At 51.7% G+C, this 20425-nt stretch overlaps 1 protein-coding gene across 1 annotated transcript in view; it reads right to left on the bottom strand.

The window, feature by feature from the left end:
• The window catches only part of LOC144729960 (uncharacterized), a 64839-nt gene extending 53397 nt beyond the window's left edge, over positions 1-11442 (bottom strand). Inside the window, exons 1-4 of the mRNA XM_078610388.1 lie at positions 11435-11442; positions 9691-10520; positions 863-1005; positions 431-582 (exon numbers count right to left, since the gene is read on the bottom strand). Of these exons, the coding sequence (XP_078466514.1) occupies positions 431-582; positions 863-1005; positions 9691-10520; positions 11435-11442 (1133 nt within the window). The remainder of the gene's footprint in view (positions 1-430; positions 583-862; positions 1006-9690; positions 10521-11434) is intronic.
• Between the last annotated feature and the right edge of the window lie 8983 nt (positions 11443-20425).

The following is a 20425-nucleotide window of genomic DNA, read 5'->3' as shown; positions in this document are numbered from 1 at the left end:
CCGACACACATAGAACTTCACACATAAACCATACACCTTCACACACTGTCACCATAATCCACGCTCATATTTACACACACGGTGACGCGCGGACCCCACACTCGCTCATCTTCGCGCGCGCAACACATGCACTTACACACAGACACACGTACGCACGCACGTACACACACAGACACGCGCACACACACAGACACACACACGCACACACACATACACACACAGACACGTACACACACAGACACACGTACACACGTGCACACACAGCCACACGTACACACACAGACACACGTACACACACAGCCACACGCCGCTCTCATCGTCAGAGACACACGCACGCACCTTGACGCACAGAAGCCCTCGCTCGCGCGCGCTCCTCCTGCACGCGCGCGCGCGCGCACCAAACCCCCCCGCACCCTCGCCGCGTCCTCACTCGGACTCCGCCGACGCCGCCGCCGCGAGAAGACGAAACGGAAAGGGGCCCGGAGGCTCGACCCCGGGGTGGGGGCCGCCTCTGGCAGGAAAACGGCTCAGGAAGCGGCGCGCGGCGCGGCCACAATGCGCGGCGCGGTTTCCCCGAGAGCTCTGCGCCGCCACCGCCGCCGCCGACGCGACAACACAATGGGGCCACCGGGCCCCCCCCCCCTGGTTTTGTTGTTTTGAGGCGCGGGGCGCAGCGCAGAGGCCCCGCGCTCGACACAGCCACGGACGTCGCCGCACGCCGCGGGCGTTCACCGGCAACCCCCACGTTGGCATCCACACCCGGCTCCGAGCGATGTGGGCGCACACTGGGTGCCCCACCTCCCCCCCCCGCCACCTCCAAAATCCCGGGGGGTGGGAGGCTGTATGTGAGCCCCCCCCCCACCTCCACCGACATCCCGGGTAGGAGCCGCACTCCCACGGGAGGGCGCGGTGACCCCCCGCCTCTCCCCCCCCGCATCCACTCCCCCGCACGCTCCCAGCAGTGGCGATCGACAGCCCTCTCTGTGGGGTCGTGGAAGCGCTTCGCTGTGAACGCGAACGGGGAACAGGCGCAGCTCCGCGTGCCACGCCACGCGCGCGGCTCGTCTCAGGTCGCGTGCACGTGGTGGCCGCCGCGTCTGGCCACCGGGCCCTCCCAGCAACCGCCCGAATCTGTCTGGTAGCGTGACACGTGTCAACAAGTCGACCTATGCGTGTGTGTTTCTGTACTGTGGGGAGCGGTGGCGTAGCGGTTAGCGCGCTGAGCTACGAACCCGGCGACCCGAGTTAGATTCCCGCTCGCGGCCAACACTTTTCACGATTATTTGAACCCGTCGTGGGCCTCCCCTAGGTCGACTCAGCCTCAAATGAGTACCTGGTACGGTGTGTATACATCGCCACTGGAGAGACAAAGGCGACCGGGCGTGGTGTTGTCCACCTACCCCCTCGTGTGCGGTGGCGGCCTTCATAGGTTCTCGCTAACAGCACTTGCCCCAACAGTCTATTAAGGCTATACGGGAGATATTTTGTCTTCGTGTGTACGTACAGGGACTCCTCCACTTACGAACGAATTAGGTTCCAGAGGTCTGTTCGTAAGTCGATTTGTTCGTCAGTCCAACTTTACTCCTTTAGATTCCAAACATGTTGTACGGCATGTACACTAAACACGAGGAATGGCTTTACAAGTTGTATAATCTCCTGTAGATGTAGATGCCACTGATTATTCATGTTCTGTAGATGCCACTGGTTATTCACGTTCTGCAGATGTAGATGTCACAGGTTCTTCACGTTCTGCAGATGTAGATGCCACTGGTCCTTCATGTTCTGTAGATGTAGATGCCACTGGTTCTTCACGTTCTATAGATGCCACCACTGGCATCTATTGCGCGGCGGTTGAACTTACGAATCTCGGTCCAAACAGGCAACTCAGAGATACGAACAAGTTTGTTCGTATCTCTGAAAGTTCGTAAGTCGAACGTTCGTAAGTAGAGGAGTCCCTGTATGTGTCTTGAACTCTCAGAATATTAAAAACACTGCAGTGCGTGTGAGATTGCTCATTTATTAAGGACCCACCGCCTCGTATTCACCACACAGTGCATGGCGGCTCTTTAAATATTGAGAGAGGTTATTTCTTTACCGAATTCGAACAAAAGTTACTCTCCTTGTTATTGTGGTTGCCGAGCCCTGCTCTGGACCAACCCAAAGTTGATATTTTTAACCAACCGCTCTTCAAACATTCATTCCACTGGAGCTGAACGACCCCGCCGGAGCCTCGCGTGTGGATGGGAGCGACAGAGTTGGGGGTTCGTAGCCGCTTCGGAAGGGACCTGCGGTGAAAGTCGACGCGTGGCAAGAGACACATCCAGGATCAGGGATCATGTGCCCGCGAGTGATCATCAGACCTCGGGTCGCATGACGCAGCACTGCCCACACCGCTGATTTTCGGGCAACATCACCGACATCCACCGATGTATGTGTATGTATGTTGAACTTATTTCACACCGTATGTGGCCAACTGCGCTAATCGGAGGTGCGGAGGGGGAGGACAATAAACTAAATACACAATCAGAAATAGCAGCAGCCTTGGTCTGTCTACTGCTGGGTGAAGGCCTTCCCCCGCCATCGCCTTCCCTCGTGGACATGTCATGCCACATCCCATGTGGCCATTCACCTCCCCATCCTTCCGTTCGCGCCGTACGTAGCCAACCGCGCTCAAAGCAAACGTCGCGCGTTTCCTTTGGGCAGCCGCCCCGGCCGATGGGACGGCCCACATCCTGTTTGTGCCCCCGAGACGCGGAGTCGCTCTCGCAATGCCCTCCCCATGCGCTGGCGTCATCAGCGAGCGAACGTCCGTCGCGGGCGTTCGCGATCAGAACGGGGGGCACCGACCCCCGGGGCAAAGCCTTTCCACGGGCCGCCCGTTCGAGTTGACCCCGGGGTGAGGCGCCAAGAGGCTACGATGGGTGGGTCTCGACCTCTGGGCTCGTCGGAAAGTTGACAAAAAAAACAACCGATTTTTTTAAAGAAAAGAAAATCAAACAAGAAATTTAAAATGTCACACGCACGATTCCCCGCCACGCACAAACGGCTCGGGCAGATCGCCCTCAGCCGGATCGCGGCAGCACAACACTGAGCTAATAAAAAAATATGTGAACATCAAACGGAGGGAAATTGACTCACGCGCCCGTGCGTAAGCGCACAGGGACACGCGTCAAGTATGGCTGGACGTGAGGAGGGCTAGCCGAGTCGGTTTGAGAAGCGATGATATTCCACGTGTGCGGAGCGTGAGCACAGAAGGAGCGAGGGACCAGGTGAGGTTTCTCTCCTCAGCATCGTGCGCCTCGCTGCCGTGGAACGTCGAGGATGGTCAGGGTCGTGTTCCCGTCCAGGGTGGCGAGGGTCGTGTTCTTCTTGATTTGAAGCTTTCGTGACTGCAGGAATCCATACTCTTTGGTTCTTTCGGAAAAGTCACGTAGGTTGTGTTCCTGTCCAACCACATCCACCCCACCACTCCAACTAAACTCACCCCACCACTCCACCCACACCCACTCCACCTACACCAACCCCACCATTCCACCCACACACCACTCCACCACTCCACTCACACTGATACCACCACTCCACCCACACCCACCCCACCACTCCACCCACACCAACCCCACCACCACAACCACACCCACCCCACCACTCCACCCACCGCCATCCCACCACTCCAACCACACCCCACATCACAACTCCCACCACACTGACCCCAACAACAACAAGAACCGCCATTCACCAATAAGTGGCGGTGACGTCACCACGACGCTTGTGCCAGGCTATGTGCACGTTCAGGCCACATTATGTGTCGACCGTTCGCTGGCAGGAGGTCACTAGACAGACCCAGGTGCCATGGGTCGACTGACTGAAATGACTGGCCGATGCACCACCCGTGCCCCCTACTTTGCCAATTTGGGGTGTTTTAGCCACTCCACGCTCCACTCATTGTTGTGAGCATCGATGCTCTGCCCTCCGTTGTTGTTAGAGGGCGATTGCCTCCAACTACTGAGCAGAGTCCTTCATGAGCCTCCTCCACGGAGGCCTATCTTGACACCGCTGGTACCAGTCATCGGCAAGCCCATTCAGCTCCACATCTTCTTGTTCCACATCACTCCATCTCTTCTCTACACCGTGCCGCGCCCATCTAGCCCCGCTATCCGGCCGACCAAACGCTGTTTAGGCATGCTGTGGCTGGGCATGCGGGCTACATGACCCAGCCAACGCAGCCTTGCCTGCCGGAGGAGCTCACTGATGGTCCCATCCAGATCTTTAGAGGATTTGTGAGCTCCTCACACAATCCAGCCTGGTTGAACCGAGGATAGATCATAGGCAGGCCAGCCTTAATGTTTCTAACCGGCGAAGATGTTCCATTAGGACGGTCCATGTTTTGCAAGCATGGAGAAGGAACGGCATGACAATGGCCGAGAAGACCGGAAGCCTCGTGTCGAACGAAAGACCAAATAGCAGCCAATGCAAAGATAATGCCGCTCGACTGATTCGAGATGAGATCTCTGCTGTCAAACCGGAGCTGGTAATAGCCACACTGCCCATATATGGAAACATCTCCACTCTCTCCATAACTGCCCCGTCACCAATGGGAGTTGAGGGGGTTTGATCACACAAAATATCCAGACAGGTGCTTAGTTTTGGAATGGCTTATTGTAAGGCCCAACCTCTTAGTAGCACGCTCCAGGTTCAGCAGCAGCGCCAACTCCTTCTCTGAGTGAGTAGCAATCACCAGATCATCAGCTTTCATAACATGATCGATCAATAGGGAGGCATCCTGCGACCTGGGCATCAATCAGCCTCCTGTTGTATCTGTACCAGATGGAGATTCCTCCGGTATAGCCATGGAAGGATTCTCGAACTATGTGGTCCAAAAACGGTTAAATAATGTAGGTGCTAGAGGACATTCCTTTTGCACCCCAAGGTAAACACGGAATGGCTCTGACCTGGCTCTGCCCACCATCATCACAGTCCTTAATGATTGTGAGCAGAGAGTCAGGGACGACGAAAGCACGAAAAGCAACCCATAGACCAGGCCTATTGATGGTGTAGTGTTGTAAAGGACGGACTAATAACTTCTTTATGGCACACACAGTTTATTGTCTTAATTACACAGTCCCTAACACACAAGGGGTATACGGTCCCCTTACCCGTTAACCTGAGGAGGTACAGCCTCAGACCCTGCACAGCTCACACTCACACTTCGCTCCTATTCTAAGGAGCTACAACCTCCAGACTTGCCGGCTATCTGATCTCCTCGCTAGCCTAGCGTCCTCCGGCTGGGACCTAGGGGAGGCACACTGACCCGCCGCTGGCCCAGCGGGTCCCTGACCTCTGGTCGCTCAAGACCTTCACTCTCACAAGGGCGGGAAGGCTGGGAGCCAGGGTCCTATCCAGGACCTATCTCCCCTGACCACTGGTTACACTGAGCCCCAGCCCTGACAAGGGCTGGAAGGCTTGGTCCAGGGTCCTAGCTGTCTTCAGCCGACTTGGGTCTTCGTGTAGCAGAACCCCAAGAGCTCTCAGCGCTCCGGCTTTTATACCTGTTCGTGGCCGGGTTGACCAATCCTCGGCCACCTCGTGGACCCCTCCGATTGGTCCTTCCCAATCTGGCGTTTGGATCCTACCTCACCACATTTGACCCTAACTGTTTGATTGAGCGGAAAAACCTTGTTTACTAACTGCTCTCTCACAGCTTGCGAACAGCGAGTAGTTATCACCACTACATCACCCCCCCCCCCCCCCCTTCGGAAGCCTCAGCCATCCCGGCTGTTACAAACAGAAAAACCCCCCATCAATGAACCGATGTGTGTGCCAAAAACAACAAGAACCACAAGAACCACAAGAACAACAAGAACAACACCCAATATAAATACCCCCCCAATAATGCAACATATGTACACGGTGAGAGACAATCACCAATAACGACATTCGCGATGCAACAAACCATGCAGCGTTACGCTGCAGAAAAAAACGATGGCCAATCATGAAAACCGACGCGATTTAGCCCGCGTATATTTCGCGGGCCCATCGTAGGGGACGGGTGTCCTCATCCGGGTTGCAGGCTGGTCAGGCAGCCTGGCAAAAATGTCGGTAGGGACAGGAGGCCTCTCTGCAGAGACTCTTGGTGCAGACGGGTGAGGCAGCCTGGCAAAAATGTCGGGTAGGTCAGGCATCCTGACACAAATGTTGGGTGGGCCCAGAGGCCTCTCAGCAGAGACTCGTGTCGCCCCCCAGTTCCCAGCGGCAGAACGTGGCTCGCACGACTCCATCAGTCCCGCGTCATCTGCGGGAGGAATGACATGTCTGCGCCGTGGATTAGGTATCAACGGGGCGACATCCGGCTCGTCGGACACATCACACGCTCGGCCCTCGTGTTGTGAGTTTGACGCAGAGCCGCGCGGAGCAACAAATGGCTTCAGGCGAGAAGGGTGCACAAACCAGCGACACCGTCCCCAACGAATTTTAATACATTGTGGTCGCACAATCTCGACCACCTCAACCGGACCTCGCCATGGTTTAAGGAGCTTTGCCGATGTAGACACCGGCACCTGGGGGCAATGAAGCCATGCCTTATCACCTGGAGCCCACTGATGCACGGAGGTGCGAGGGGCTTGCAACCTCGAATTGGCCCGCTGGCGGGAGGCGGAATTTTCAATCGCCGCATCACGTGCCTCAGACAGCTTCCGGATATTGAAGCGTAAATGATCAGCGAGCTTCGATGACCGTGGAAGCTGCTCTATCCCAAGCCGAACGTCAGTGGGGAGAATGGCCTCCCTGCCATACATTAGGAAAAATGGGGAGAACCCTGTCGCTGCATGTGGCGCCATGCAGTAAGCAGCGAGGACCCCTGGGATCTGCAAGTCCCAGTCTACGTGGGATTCATCAACCTGATGGCATAGCATAGAGGTGAGGGTTCAATGCAGCCGCTCCACCATGCCATCTGTTTGGGGGTGATAGGGCGAAGTGCGCACCTTCTTAGTGCCCAACAGGCGGAATACCTCGCTCAACAGGGTACTCGAAAAATTTCTTCCCTGATCGGTCAGCTGCCGTTCTGGAGCGCCCTTGTCCAACACATAGCCTTGAACAAAGGCGTCCACGACAGCCGCTGCCGACTGGTTGGGGAGGGCCCAGGCCATAGGCCACCGTGTAAAATACTCAACCCCAACCAGAAGGTACTTGTTACCACGAGGCGTAGTAGGGAAAGGCCCCAAAATGTCAAGAGCAACCAGCTCGTTTACACGGGATACCGAGATGGGCTGCAGTGGTGGGCATGCCGGCTTCACTGGCGGTTTTCGTTGCGCACATTGGGTGCAGCCCATTAAAATATCAGTCACGTCGCGAAGCATGCCCGGCCAGTAAAATTGCAATCTTAGCAACCCCATGGTTTTGTGCACACCCAGGTGCGACAATCGCTCGTGTGCCGCGCACACGGCTGTACATCGCAAAGCCGAAGGCAATCCAATTTTGTAATGGCAGGAATCCGCATCCCAATGCATGAGCAGACCCCGCCGCAGAACGAAAGAGTTCAATTTACCAGAACGTGAGGCCGTATCACATGCGCGATGACGCAGAGACAACAATGACGCGTCGTTCATTTGGTGCTGACCCCATTCATCCAGCGTTATCCCCAGCAAGTCGTCACTCACTGGCGGACTTTCGTGGTCCGCCTCCGGCACAGAATCGGAGGGAAACGCGGCAGAAAATGTTTCAGGAGGTGCAACCGGCTGTACCATTTGCGGCTTGCACCGGCCAGAACCCGTAAAGCACGCGCATTTTTTTTCTGGCGGAAGACGAGACAGCACGTCAGCATTATTGTGCTGTGTACCCTTGGCGATTGTTGCGAAACCAGCCACAAAACGTCGGTAATACGACGCGAAGCTGATAAAGCTGCAAACGTTCCCCGCAGAGGTGGGGGTTGGCCACTGGCTGACACATTTTGTCTTTTCAGGGTCGGTGGAAATTCCTGAGTGGCTGACTATGTGGCCCAGATAGCGCACAGACTCACGCAGAAGGTGGCACTTCTGCGGTTTGAATTTCAGGTTAGCAGCCCGCATCTTTTCGAAAACAGCGCGCAACCGTTCAATGTGTTCGACGAACGTGCGGCCAAAGACGATAACGTCGTCAAGATAGATGAGACACGAGTCCCACTGGAGCCCAGCGAGGACCAGCTCCATGAGCCTCTGAAACGTCGCTGGGGCCGAGTGGAGACCCATGGGCAATCTATTAAACTCGAAAAGGCCCTGTGGTGTCCGAAAAGCAGTCTTTTGTTTTGACGCTTCGTAGAGGGGAAGTTGCCAAAACCCCGACAGAAGGTCTAAAGTGGAAAAATAACGCGCCCCTGCCAAAGCATCCAATGACTCATCCATACGTGGAAGAGGATACGCGTCAGCCACGGAAATTTTATTTAGGCGCCGAAAATCGACACAGAACCGAAGACTGCCATCATGCTTTTTGACCAGCACTATTGGAGCACCCCAGGGGCTGGTTGAAGGAGAAATTATATCAGCTGCCAGCATGTCGTCAACTGCCCATTTGACATGCTGTTTCTCCCCCGGGCTGAGCCGAAATGGGTTTTGACGGATAGGGGCAGCGTCACCAGTATCAATGTGGTGACGCAGCAGCTTGGTGCAGCCAATATCAAATTTTTATTTGCTGAACACATCTGAGAATTCCCGCAAAAGAGCCCGCAGTTTAATCTGCTGTGACACGGATAAATCACCGGCGTCAGTGCAGAGAGCGTCTATCCATCCCTCATCTAACTCAGGAGGAGGGTGAGGCTGCTGACTGTTAGATACGTGTCCGACAACCCCGGTCCCCAGGGGTGCCACCGTCGCATGAGCGAGCACTGTCCCCTGTGGAACGACGGTTTCGGACAGACCAACATTCAAAACCTGCAGAATTGGCTCCCTGTCGGCCGCTACGAGAGTCTGTGCGGCCACCAATGATAGGCCCTTAACTGCTGTGTTGGAGGGCCCCAACAGAATACCGTTTCCCGAGGCGGTGGGAGCGAGCGGTTTCTTTAACCGCAAGGGTACAAGCATTTGTGCACCTGCCGGAATGCGTACAGCGCAGGCCGCAAAAGCCTGCACGGAGGCATTGGCCGTCCGTGAATGCGTTGTTGCGGGCAAAAATGCCATCCGGCGGCCCGACGGTAGTTCAATACATCCCTGGTCGATAAGGATTTTAATGGGCATTTTGGCAAGAAAATCAGTTCCCAGGAGGCACGGCACCGCGAGGGAAGAAGAGACCAAAACAGGACCCGCCAATTGCGCCCGAATTTGCCCTATAATTCCCAGAGAATTTCCATTTGCGGCAAAACAGGGAACAGAGACCTTTTTCAATGGTCGACATCGCACCGGCAGTATGTTATTAATCAAATCGGAAATGATAGTGGCAGATGCACCGGTATCGACAAGCACACGAAACTCTATACCCTCGATGGAACCAACAACCACGGAGGAACCCGCTGTCGCTGCGACCACTCTATGGGCCAGCTCTGACCACTGCCCAGGTCGGAGTGACCGTGAAGAGTCGCCTGAACACCGTTCGTCATATGCCGAATTCCGAGCGAAGTCAACGGTGCGTTGTGGTGTGTAAGGTGTGAGTGAGGGCCGAGCGTGAGGAGTGCCGCGACTCGCCTGTGGTCCCGGTCTCGGGATCTGAAGGAGCGCCGACGAGGTGCACGGCAGTCGAAAGAGATGTGGCCTCGGCAGCCACAGTTGAAGCACGTCACGTTGTTGTGGGGGAAGGCCCGTCCCCGCTCCTGGTCGTCGCGGCGTCTGGTGCGATCCGGTGATCGCCGGCCTGTCGCCCTGGACGTGGAGAAGACCCGATCTGGAGAGCGATCGTCTTCCCTGCTGGCAGGCCCTGATGTCGTAGCCGATGCGGTGATGGGCTCGTCCCGGTCGAGCATCAAGTGGGCATGGATGCTCCGGGCAGCTCGCAGCGAACACATATCTTCATCATCCACAGCTTGGATGACAAAGCGCAGTCCCCGCGCCATCTCCACCAGCTTCTGTAGGACGAGAGCGTCGATGGCCTCATCATCCATGCGGGGGTAAGCCGCTCTTGCCATGGCGAGTAGCGCAGTGCGGAACGCCAATGGCGACTCTCTTGGCTTGCACCGTTTCTCGTAAAACTGGTGACGCGTGGTGGAAGGAGGTCCATAGACATCGGACAGCCGCCGAAGTGCCGCTTGTAGTGTCGCTCTTTGCTGCTTGGGAATGGAGATGAGCGCAGCGAGGGAGTCGTCATCCAAGGTCGCTGGTAGTGCACGTAGCGCCTGTGCATCTGACCAGCCCACCATCTCCTGATGGCTGAGGAAGCGGCGTTGAAACGCCGCCCAGTCGCCCTCTGTGGACGAGAATTCACGGAAGATGGGCAGGCGTTGCTGTAGAGCAGCTGTGTCGTCCTCTTCGTCCAGGTCGGACTCGGTCCCGAACGCGGCGATCGCTTGATCCACGACATTTACTGTACGGCGTCGCAGCCGTGATGACGTGGCGTTGCTGGAGCATCTTGCGGAGGCAGCATCGCGCTCTGATGACGCGGTGTGCCGTGATTGGCCGCCGGAGTTCCCAGCATGCACGTGGCTTCCGCTTCCGGCGGAACCACGTGACCCATCGGCGGGAAAGTCGACTTCTTCCGGGTTTGTGATGGCGGGAATGTCCGCCGTCGGTCGCTCCGCTCCACCCACAGCCCCCAAGGTAATTTCTTCGAGGATGGCTGCTGCAGCATGCAGTATCTAAGCGATACAGGCGTGAGCAGCCTGGATGCCCCCGCTCGCGGTGATCGGCTGAACCGCTGGTGGTGGGGCGGCTGTTGGCACGCCAGCATCTTCAGCGCCACCCTCAGCACCCACGGGTGAGTTGGAGCTTGCGTCGTCGGGACTTCACGTGCGGTTCGTTCGTCTTGTTTCCATCTTCTGACGCCAGTTGTAGTGTTGTAAAGGATGGACTAATAACTTCTTTATGGCACACACAATTTATTGTCTTATTTACACAGTCCCTAACACACAAGGGGTATACGGACCCCTTACCCGTTAACCTGAGGAGGTACAGCCTCCGACCCAGCACAGCTCACACTCACACTTCGCTCCTATTCTAAGGAGCTACAACCTCCGGACTTGCCGGCTATCTGATCTCCTCGCTAGCCTAGCGTCCTCCGGCTGGGACCTAGGGGAGGCACACTGACCCGCCGCTGGCCCGGCGGGTCCCCGACCTCTGGTCGCTCAAGACCTTCACCCTCACAAGGGCGGGAAGGCTGGGAGCCAGGGTCCTATCCAGGACCTATCTCCCCTGACCACTGGTTACACTGAGCCCCAGCCCTGACAAGGGCTGGAAGGCTTGGTCCAGGGTCCTAGCTGTCTTCAGCCGACTTGGGTCTTCGTGTAGCAAAACCCCAAGAGCTCTCAGCGCTCGGGCTTTCATACCTGTTCATGGCCGGGTTGACCAATCCCCGGCCACCTCGTGGACCCCTCCGATTGGTCCTTCCCAATCTGGCGTTTGGATCCTACCTCACCCCATTTGACCCTAACCGTTTGATTGAGCGGGAAAACCTTGTTTACTAACTGCTCTCTCACAGTTTGCGAACAGCGAATAGTTATCACCACTACAATGGTATCATTGGCCTATACCTGGCCAATAATGCAGGACCACCATGGCCTGAAACCACAATGGGGCGATGTTGAATAATCTCTTCCAGGACCTTGTCCCCGCACACTGAGGAGGGAGATGCTCCTGTAGTAGTTACAGTCCGTGAGGTCCTCGTTTTTTACGGAGACCACTACGGAATCCTTCCAATCCTGCGGAACCCCACCAGGCCATCCACACAACACCACTTCACCACTTCAACCACACGCACCCGAAAGACAAAGATCCAAACTATAGCCTTAACAGGCTGTTGGGGCAAGTGTTGTTAGCGAGCACCTATGAAGGCCGGTATGGCACACGAGGGGACAGGTGGCCAGCACCACGCCTGGCATCCTTTCTCTCCCTATTGGCAATGTTTACACACTGCACCAGGTACTCATTTTTAAGCGTTTCGGTGGAGGCCAATGACCAGTTTTAATAATCGTCACAATGTTGGCCGCTGCATTACCGCTCCCCATCACTCCAATCACAAATCCACACCACTTCCACAACATCCCCCACCACGCATCATCAACACACACCATACCCAGCCCTCCAATTAGGTCCAAACCATCACTCCGACCCACACACCCACACTATGATCTCCATTCCAGAGGCTGACAGATTTCCAGACCAGCTTGTAGTGATTACCTATGGCACCGATCTCGTGGTAAGGAATTCAATTTTGCAACGTGCCACATCACAGTATTCGCTCGCTCTCCAAGACAGAGAACGACTCAGAGGCGAGAGGAGGCACCACGGACGAGCGGCAAGGGGGCAGCAGCAGCAGCCACGCAGCGAGGAGCTGGCGCCAACAATTGCCCGAGCTCTGCGGTCCTCTATACATCAAAGTGGCATTTTGGCAATTAGGAAACTGGAGCACCCGGAGAAAACCTCCACTCGTTCGACGCGGTAACACTTTTTTTCCCGCGTAAATGATGGAACAGGTGCGGAGTCAATTTTTTGTTGTTGTTGTACTGCATTCTCCTGGCAAACCCAAGGCATGGGCACCTCATCAAGGCCCACAATAACGGAGACGTTCCACAACATATTATAGTTTAATTGTTTGTTTTTTAGATTGCGTAAATAGAAATGTGTCGTTAAACCCGCTACCACCCGACACAGCCAATTAGTAAGGTTTGTCACGTAAACAGAACATGCCAATTTGTTACTAGTACAGCACACCGGTGTGTTGGAGAGCAAATCCACAACATTTAAAATCTGAGTTCAACGTTTCGCCAGTGATTACAACTAGCTTCATCAGGTGATGGGCAGATTTTCTCTCCAATACACTGGTGTGCTGTACTAGTGTAGCGATGTATATTGAGTCACTACGGCGTTTAGCGCCAGCTACTGATATAAGAGTGGTACTGTGAGTGTTAGAGCATCTCTCTGGCACCAGAGTATGTATGGCATGGAAGGGGGCCCTAGGGGGCATGGTTCTGGTGATAGTCAGAGAGAGGCCAGTTAAGGACGTGGCAGACTAAGTGAACCCGAGAGGGCACGTGACCAGGACAAGATAATGAGGGGGGCCAAAAGGTGGCGAGAGGGACATGTGATGTATGGCCCAGAACCTTCGAGTAAGATCTAGAAGAGGGCGTGGCCAAGGGCAAAGCCAGGCCACGCTCAAGGGCATAAAAGAGAGGGTCCCAAGAGCCGATCCGGGCTGTCTTCTGGAATCAACCCGCCGTGCTACGTCTCTTCGGTCTTCGGTCGTCACGTTCGGCATTGTGGGTCAGGCAGGATGTTACTGACCTAACCCAGTTATGTAGTTACCCAGTTGTGGTCTAGTTAACCGTGGTAGTTACCACCTATGTTTTTATCCCGTACATGTATATAGTTACCCTGTTGGGATATTAGAATAAACGTATTGCCTCCAAAGTCGTGTGTGTGTCCATGGAACCCACTACATCTGGCATCAGAACTGAAAAATAATAGATAGGTGATAGCCCCATGTGACTTTACCGAAAGAACCAAAGAGTAATTCCTGCAGTCACAAAAGCTCCAAATCAAGTTTGAACCACCTCTAGAGGGAGGTTTTAAGTTTGTTTTCTCTCTCTATCTGTGTTGTCTCTCTCTGCGTGTGTGTCTGTCTTTGTGTCTCCGTGTCTGTGTCTTGTCTCTCTCTCAAATTTCACACTTAACTTCTAATTTAGCAATCTTTGGAAGAACTTAATCAACCAGGCTATGCGTTAATTGTGTGTTGACCGACTCTCTGTGTTGCATTGCATTACATTTCCAAATTTTACTAAGTTTGTTTAATGAAGTGTGTTCTCTCTCTCTTTCTCTCTGTGTCTTCGGGTTGTCGCTCAAGTATTTTCTGCAGTCACAAAAGCTCCAAATCTTTCATTGACATGCTAATTTCTCTACCCCCCCCTCTCTCTGCCCCCCTCTCTCTCTATTTAAGGCCTCGACACAGAGGCGTTATGTGTGTGTCTCTCTCTATGTCATCTCTCTCTGCTTATGTGTCTGTCTATGTGTTTCCGTGTCTGTGTTTTGTCTCTCTCTCAAATTTAGCAATCTTTGGAAGGATGTAATCAACCAGGGAGGGTGTTGACTGTTATATTAGCCGACTCTGTGTGTTGCATTGCATTTTATTTCTAAGTTTACTAGGTTTGTTTTCTCTTTCATTTGTACCTGATGATGATTGCTTGTGTTGCAATCGAAACGTCGTATGCAATTATTTAATTTCTTTTTATGTGACTTTACTGAAATAACCAAAAAGTAGCTACTACTGGCCAACACGAATTAGAGAATCTATCGAAATTGAAAGAAATCAAAATAACTTCAACCGTTCGGATAGCTACCGTCTTAGTGCTGCGTGGAAGCGAATCATCAAATAAGACATTCATATTCTTTGGTTCTTTCAGTAAAATCACGTAGGTAGAAATGAAATAAAATAAATCACGACATTTCGATCACAACACAAGCGAACTTCATCAGGTGGGACAACCACAGCAAGACAATGCTGAAGTCGGCGAGAGAGTTGCCGTGGCAAGAGGCTATATAGGTAAGATAGGAGGGAGGAGGCAAGGGGGGAGAGAGAGAGAGGAGAGTGTGGGGTAGGGGAAGGGGGGGCCGCGTGAGCGCTAGAGGAAAAGGACGTGAGGTTGGGGTGGGGAAAGTGGGCGGGGCTAGAAGTAGGAAGGTGGTGGAAGATGCGAAAGAGGACGTGAGGCTGGGGGGGACGTGGGCGGGGCTAGCAGTAAACCGGCAGGTACGATGGAAACAACAACAACAAGTTAAGGTATTACCTGGTTGATGACATCCTTCCAATGATTGTTCAATTTGTATCCATCTTCTCGGTTGAAGTGTTGTCTATGTTTATATATCTGGATGGCTTCATGAACAAACCTCTGATAGTAGCCCGAAGGTTTGCAGAGTACCTTGGTCTCGGAAAAAACAATATCATGTGAGCCCACAGCGTTATAACAATGGTCAGCTACGGCAGAGGTATTGGTTCTGCCATGTTTCAGATCTGCCTTATGTTCGCGAACACGGTCAAAGACATGTCGTTTCATTTCCCCAATGTAACTGCTACCGCAGGTACAACTTAGTTTGTAGACTCCAGGGTATTGCATGTCAGGAATGACCTCCTTCACAGATGGGATTAGATCACGGATTTTGTGTACTGTATTCAATCGGACCTGGATCTTGTGTTTGTTTAAGATTTTGGAAATATTTTTGGTAACACCTGCTATGTATGGTAAAATGATGGTTTTGATTGGATTCTCGGGAGATTGTTTCTCCATGATTGGAGAAACAGCTTTGCAAATAATGCGGTCCGAGTACCCATTCATCTTGAGGGCTTGGTGTACGTGTTCCAGTTCACTGGCTAGGTGGTGTTGGTCCGAGATGCAGTGGGTCCTATGGTGCAGTGTTTTGATGAGAGAATTGTTCTGTGCCGGATGGTGGTGGGAATCAGGTTTTACATATGAATCTGTGTGGGTGGCTTTTCCTGTGGACAGAGTGTCCCAACGAAACGTCAGGCCTCTTCTCAAACAGAACATCCAGGAATGGTAGCTTACCATCCTCCACTTCAATGGTGAAGTTGATGGATGAGTGTATGGAATTTATGCTGTTGAGAAATTGGTTCGATGCTGGCAGGCCATGTGGCCAAATGACGAAAGTGTCATCTACGTATCTCTTCCACAAGGAAGGACGTAGGGTGGATGTCTGGATGGCATCTGTTTCAAATTTCTCAATGAAAATATTCGCTATCACTGGTGATAAGGGGGAACCCATGGGGGTAGAAAGTACCATTCCAGGTGAAGTAAGTGTTGGTAAGGCAGGGCCTAACCAAAGTTGGTACATCATGATTCAGTCCATGTTGGAAGGATGTTATCAACCAGGTAATGCCTTAACTTGTTGTTGTTGTTGTTTCCATCGTACCGGTTTACTGCTAGCCCCCCCTACCTATGTGACTTTACCGAAAGAACCAAAGACTATGGATTCCTGCAGTCACGAAAGCTTCAAATCAAGATTGAACCACCTCTACGGGGAAGGGTTTCACACATCTGTTAGAGCTTTTAACAGACTACGAGACAAGAAATCTCACATGATCGAATCTCTCATCTTTCTGAAGAGATGCCGCGACAACAAGGTAATACCGACCACATTTACACTGACATCTGCGTCTGTCACTTCTCCTAACTCTAAACGGATCTTATTCAGAGCTAGCCTATCTCTAATCTGAGAGAGGATAAGACTACTTCGTCTTGAACTTGATAATTTAGACAAATGTCTCCTATGATCACACCTAACATTAACAGAAAAAATGTACACATTTGATTGGAACCTTGTAGATAACATGACTGCTTCTTCTGCCGCAACAATGTCCTCCAAATGCAAGGTTTACCTTATTGCTAAAATCAACAACTTGTCAAAAAAGAAACTAGTGCCACACATTAGAAAGCTGGATGTTAACAAGACTGTTATCAATCAGAGTAGCAGCACAATCTCCGATAGCCTAAAATCGGTACTAGCTAGAGGGCTGAATGTTGCTGTCACCCCCAAACACATCCCAGTGGATGATTTAATTGCCGAGGTAGATGTAGCCCTCAAAGGCTTGGGACACATCCCAGCTGACGTGGAAGATCTGAATTGCCGCCATCCTTAAAAATGCTAAGAAACCCATTAGTAACATTAGCAAATACGAGTGCTCTGAACTCGCCAAATTGAAAAAAAGAGAGGACATAGCCATCCTCTCAGCCGACAAGGGCAATGCTGCTGTCATCATGGATAAAACCACATATAACAATAAAATCCAGGACCTTCTTAATGATGGCAGTTACACCAAAATTAACTAAGATCCTACCAACCGCCTGGCCACAAAAACCAACAATATCATCAACAAATCGACTTCTCTAATCGAACCATTCAAGCGGCTCTCCCTAAAACCTTCTGCTGCTAGACCACGCAGATTGTATGATCTTCCAAAAATGCACTGTCCTTGAAGTTGATTGGTCCACACCCGAGACGGCTTTCTTTAGAGCCTAGTCCCCATTGGTGTTGGACCAGATGACACCAGAAGGCGTACAACTCAAACACAGTGCAATATCACAGTATTGAGGGCTCGGGGTAAGCATTTACACTATGAGATCTCTTTTACCAGTGGCAAAATATAGTCGTAGGTTTTTACCCTTTTAAACTGGTACAAAACTGACATCTTTATTCAAGGCATCATGTTTGCAATAACCACAACACAAGTAGTCAAAAAAGCAAACAATTTAAAAGGGTAAAAACCTACGACTATATAATAGGTTTATTTGAACAGTGAGAGACAGAATAACAACAAAAAAATCCAGAAAAACGCATGTAAAAAATGTTATAAATTGATTTGCATTTTAATGAGGGAAATAAGTATTTGACCCCCTTTCAAGGAGAAATATTTCTGGCTCCCAGGTGTCTTTTATACAGGTAAAGAGCTGAGATTAGGAGCACACTCTTAAAGGGAGTGCTCCTAATCTCAGCTTGTTAGCTGTGTAAAAGACATCTGTTCATAGAAGCAATCAATCAATCAATCAGATTACAAACTCTCCACCATGGCCAAGACCAAAGAGCTCTCCAAGGATGTCAGGGACAAGATTGTAGACCTACACAATACTGGAATGGGCTACAAGACCATCGCCAAGCGGCTTGGTGAGAAGGTGACAACAGTTGGTGCGATTATTCGCAAATGAAAGAAACACCAAAGAACGGTCAATCTTCCTCGGCCTGGGGCTCCATGCAAGATCTCACCTCGTAGAGTTGCAATGATCATGAGAACGGTGAGGAATCAGCCCAGAACTACACGGGTAGGATCTTGTCAATGATCTCAAAGCAGCTGGGACCATAGTCACCAAGAAAACAGTTGGTAACACACTACGCTGTGAAGGACTGAAATCCTGCAGCGCCCGCAAGGTCCCCCTGTTTTTTTCTTTTTTCGATTTAAAGGCCCCTCTGCTCAAGAAAGCACATATACATGCCCGTCTGAACTTTGCCAATGAACATCTGAATGATTCAGAGGACAATTGGGTGAAAGTGTTGTGGTCAGATGAGATCAAAATGGAGCTCTTTGGCATCAACTCAACTCGCCGTGTTTGGAGGAGGAGGAATGCTGCCTATGACCTCAAGAACACCATCCCCTCCATCAAACATGGAGGTGAAAACATAATGCTTTGGGGGTGTTTTGCTGCTAAGGGGACAGGACAACTTCACCGCATCAAAGGGACGATGGACGGGGCCATGTATCGTCAAATCTTGGGTGAGAACCTCCTTCTCTCAGCCAGGGCATTGAAAATGGGTCGTGGATGGGTATTCCAGCATGACAATGACCCAAAACACACGGCCAAGGCAACAAAGGAGTGGCTCAAGAAGAAGCACATTAAGGTCCTGGAGTGGCCTAGCCAGTCTCCAGACCTTCATCCCATAGAATATATGTGAAGGGAGTTGAAGGTTCGAGTTGCCATACGTCAGCCTCGAAACCTTAATGACTTGGAGAAGATCTGCAAAGAGGAATGGGACAAAATCCCTCCTGAGATGTGTGCAAAGCTGGTGGCCAACTACAAGAAACGTCTGACCTCTGTGATTGCCAACAAGGGTTTTACCACCAAGTACTAAGTCATGTTTTGCAGAGGGGTCAAATATTTATTTCCCTCATTAAAATGCAAATCAATTTATAACATTTTTGACATTCGTTTTTAGGATTTTGTTGTTGTTATTCTGTCTCTCACTGTTCAAATAAACCTACCATTAAAATTATAGACTGATAATTTCTTTGTCAGTGGGCAAACGTACAAAATCAGCAGGGGATCAAATACTTTTTTCCCTCACTCTACGTGACTTTACTGAAATAACCAAAGAGTTTGGATTCCTGCAGTCATGAAAGCTTCAAATCAAGATTAAATCATACATTATTTAAATGCATGCCTACAAACGGCAGCGTACTTCATTAGGGATTACCGTTGGTAGGTCTATTTTAATAAACACAATAGACAGAAAGGACAAGTTCAAAGGGCTAGCATAATGCACATGCATAATGTACGTTGCTTCAGTAATCCCGCCTCCCCCCCCCCCCCCCATTTTTGTACAAGAGCGCAGAAGGGTGGCCAACACATCTACGCCTCTATATAAGGAACGAAACAATAAGACTTCTCCACAAATCTGGCTGTAATTACTGGCGAAACGTCGTATTCAGATTGTAAATGTTGTGGCTTGGCTCTCAAACACACCGGTGTGATGTACTAGTGACGAATTGGCACGTTCTGTTCACGTGACAAACCTTACTAGTTGGCTGTGGCGGGTGGCGGCGGATTTTAACGACACATTCATATATTTACGCGATCTAACTCAAAAAACCTCTATTATGGATGATATTGGTCGTGAAAGCCTACGTGTTAAACATTACGGATGATATTGGTCGTGAAAGCCTACGTGTTAAACATTACGGATGATATTGGTCGTGAAAGCCTACCATGTGTTTAACGTTATGGATGATATTGGTCGCGAAAGTCTACTATGTGTTAAACGTTTCACAACATTCGTGCCATCCACCGACCATCTCCGTCTCTTCCACCAGTGCTGGACAACGCACGTCCGGCCACTGACGCCCGGGCGCATGGTTGCCACTCATGAACTTACCCGCAGGAAGTGGCACCTCGCCTGGAGATGTTATGCAAAAGCAACAGAGACAATTCCTCCAGGTGGCCGGAAACAGGGGTGGGGATGGATGAGGACGCCGCTGCCGACATCAGATCTGATTTCGAGGTGACACGGGGGAAGTGAAGGAGGCGGAGAAGGAGGGAGGGATTCTTGTTTATGGATATAGGGGGAACGAGGGTACCAAAGATGAACAATGCCAAACTGGCTATCTATATGGCCAGAAAATGCGCAATTTAAGAAGTGGCCTATCCAGCCACTGTCGCATCTTGAAGGCCCTGGTTTCTACCAGAATTTGGCTGGAATTTCGGTACGCTCAGTCGACGGAGGTGTCGCATATTTCTTGACACGTGGGACTACCGAGTGTGATTTGTGTAATGTGACGAATGCAGGGGATCTGGTAATGGGTTTTAGAGGTTGCAATTTTCTTGCTGATGTCTATGAACACAGTCGCACACAATGGGATTCATGTTTCACGGGAAACCCGTGTGATATCTTCGATTTAAAAAAGGGGCACAAAAGCAAACCAACAAAAAACGAGGGATGGAGGGAAAGAGTCTAATGGGGATCGACCTTCTCCACCTTCCGGGGCCTTGAGTTGGCTCACAGCAAACCCGGTTGCCTCGCGCAGAAGAAAGTCCACGCACAAACGG

This window comes from Lampetra planeri, chromosome 34 (genome assembly GCF_965212315.1).
Source record: "Lampetra planeri chromosome 34, kcLamPlan1.2.h2, whole genome shotgun sequence".
NCBI lineage: Eukaryota > Metazoa > Chordata > Hyperoartia > Petromyzontiformes > Petromyzontidae > Lampetra > Lampetra planeri.
This window is presented reverse-complemented; position numbering and strand designations above follow the sequence as displayed.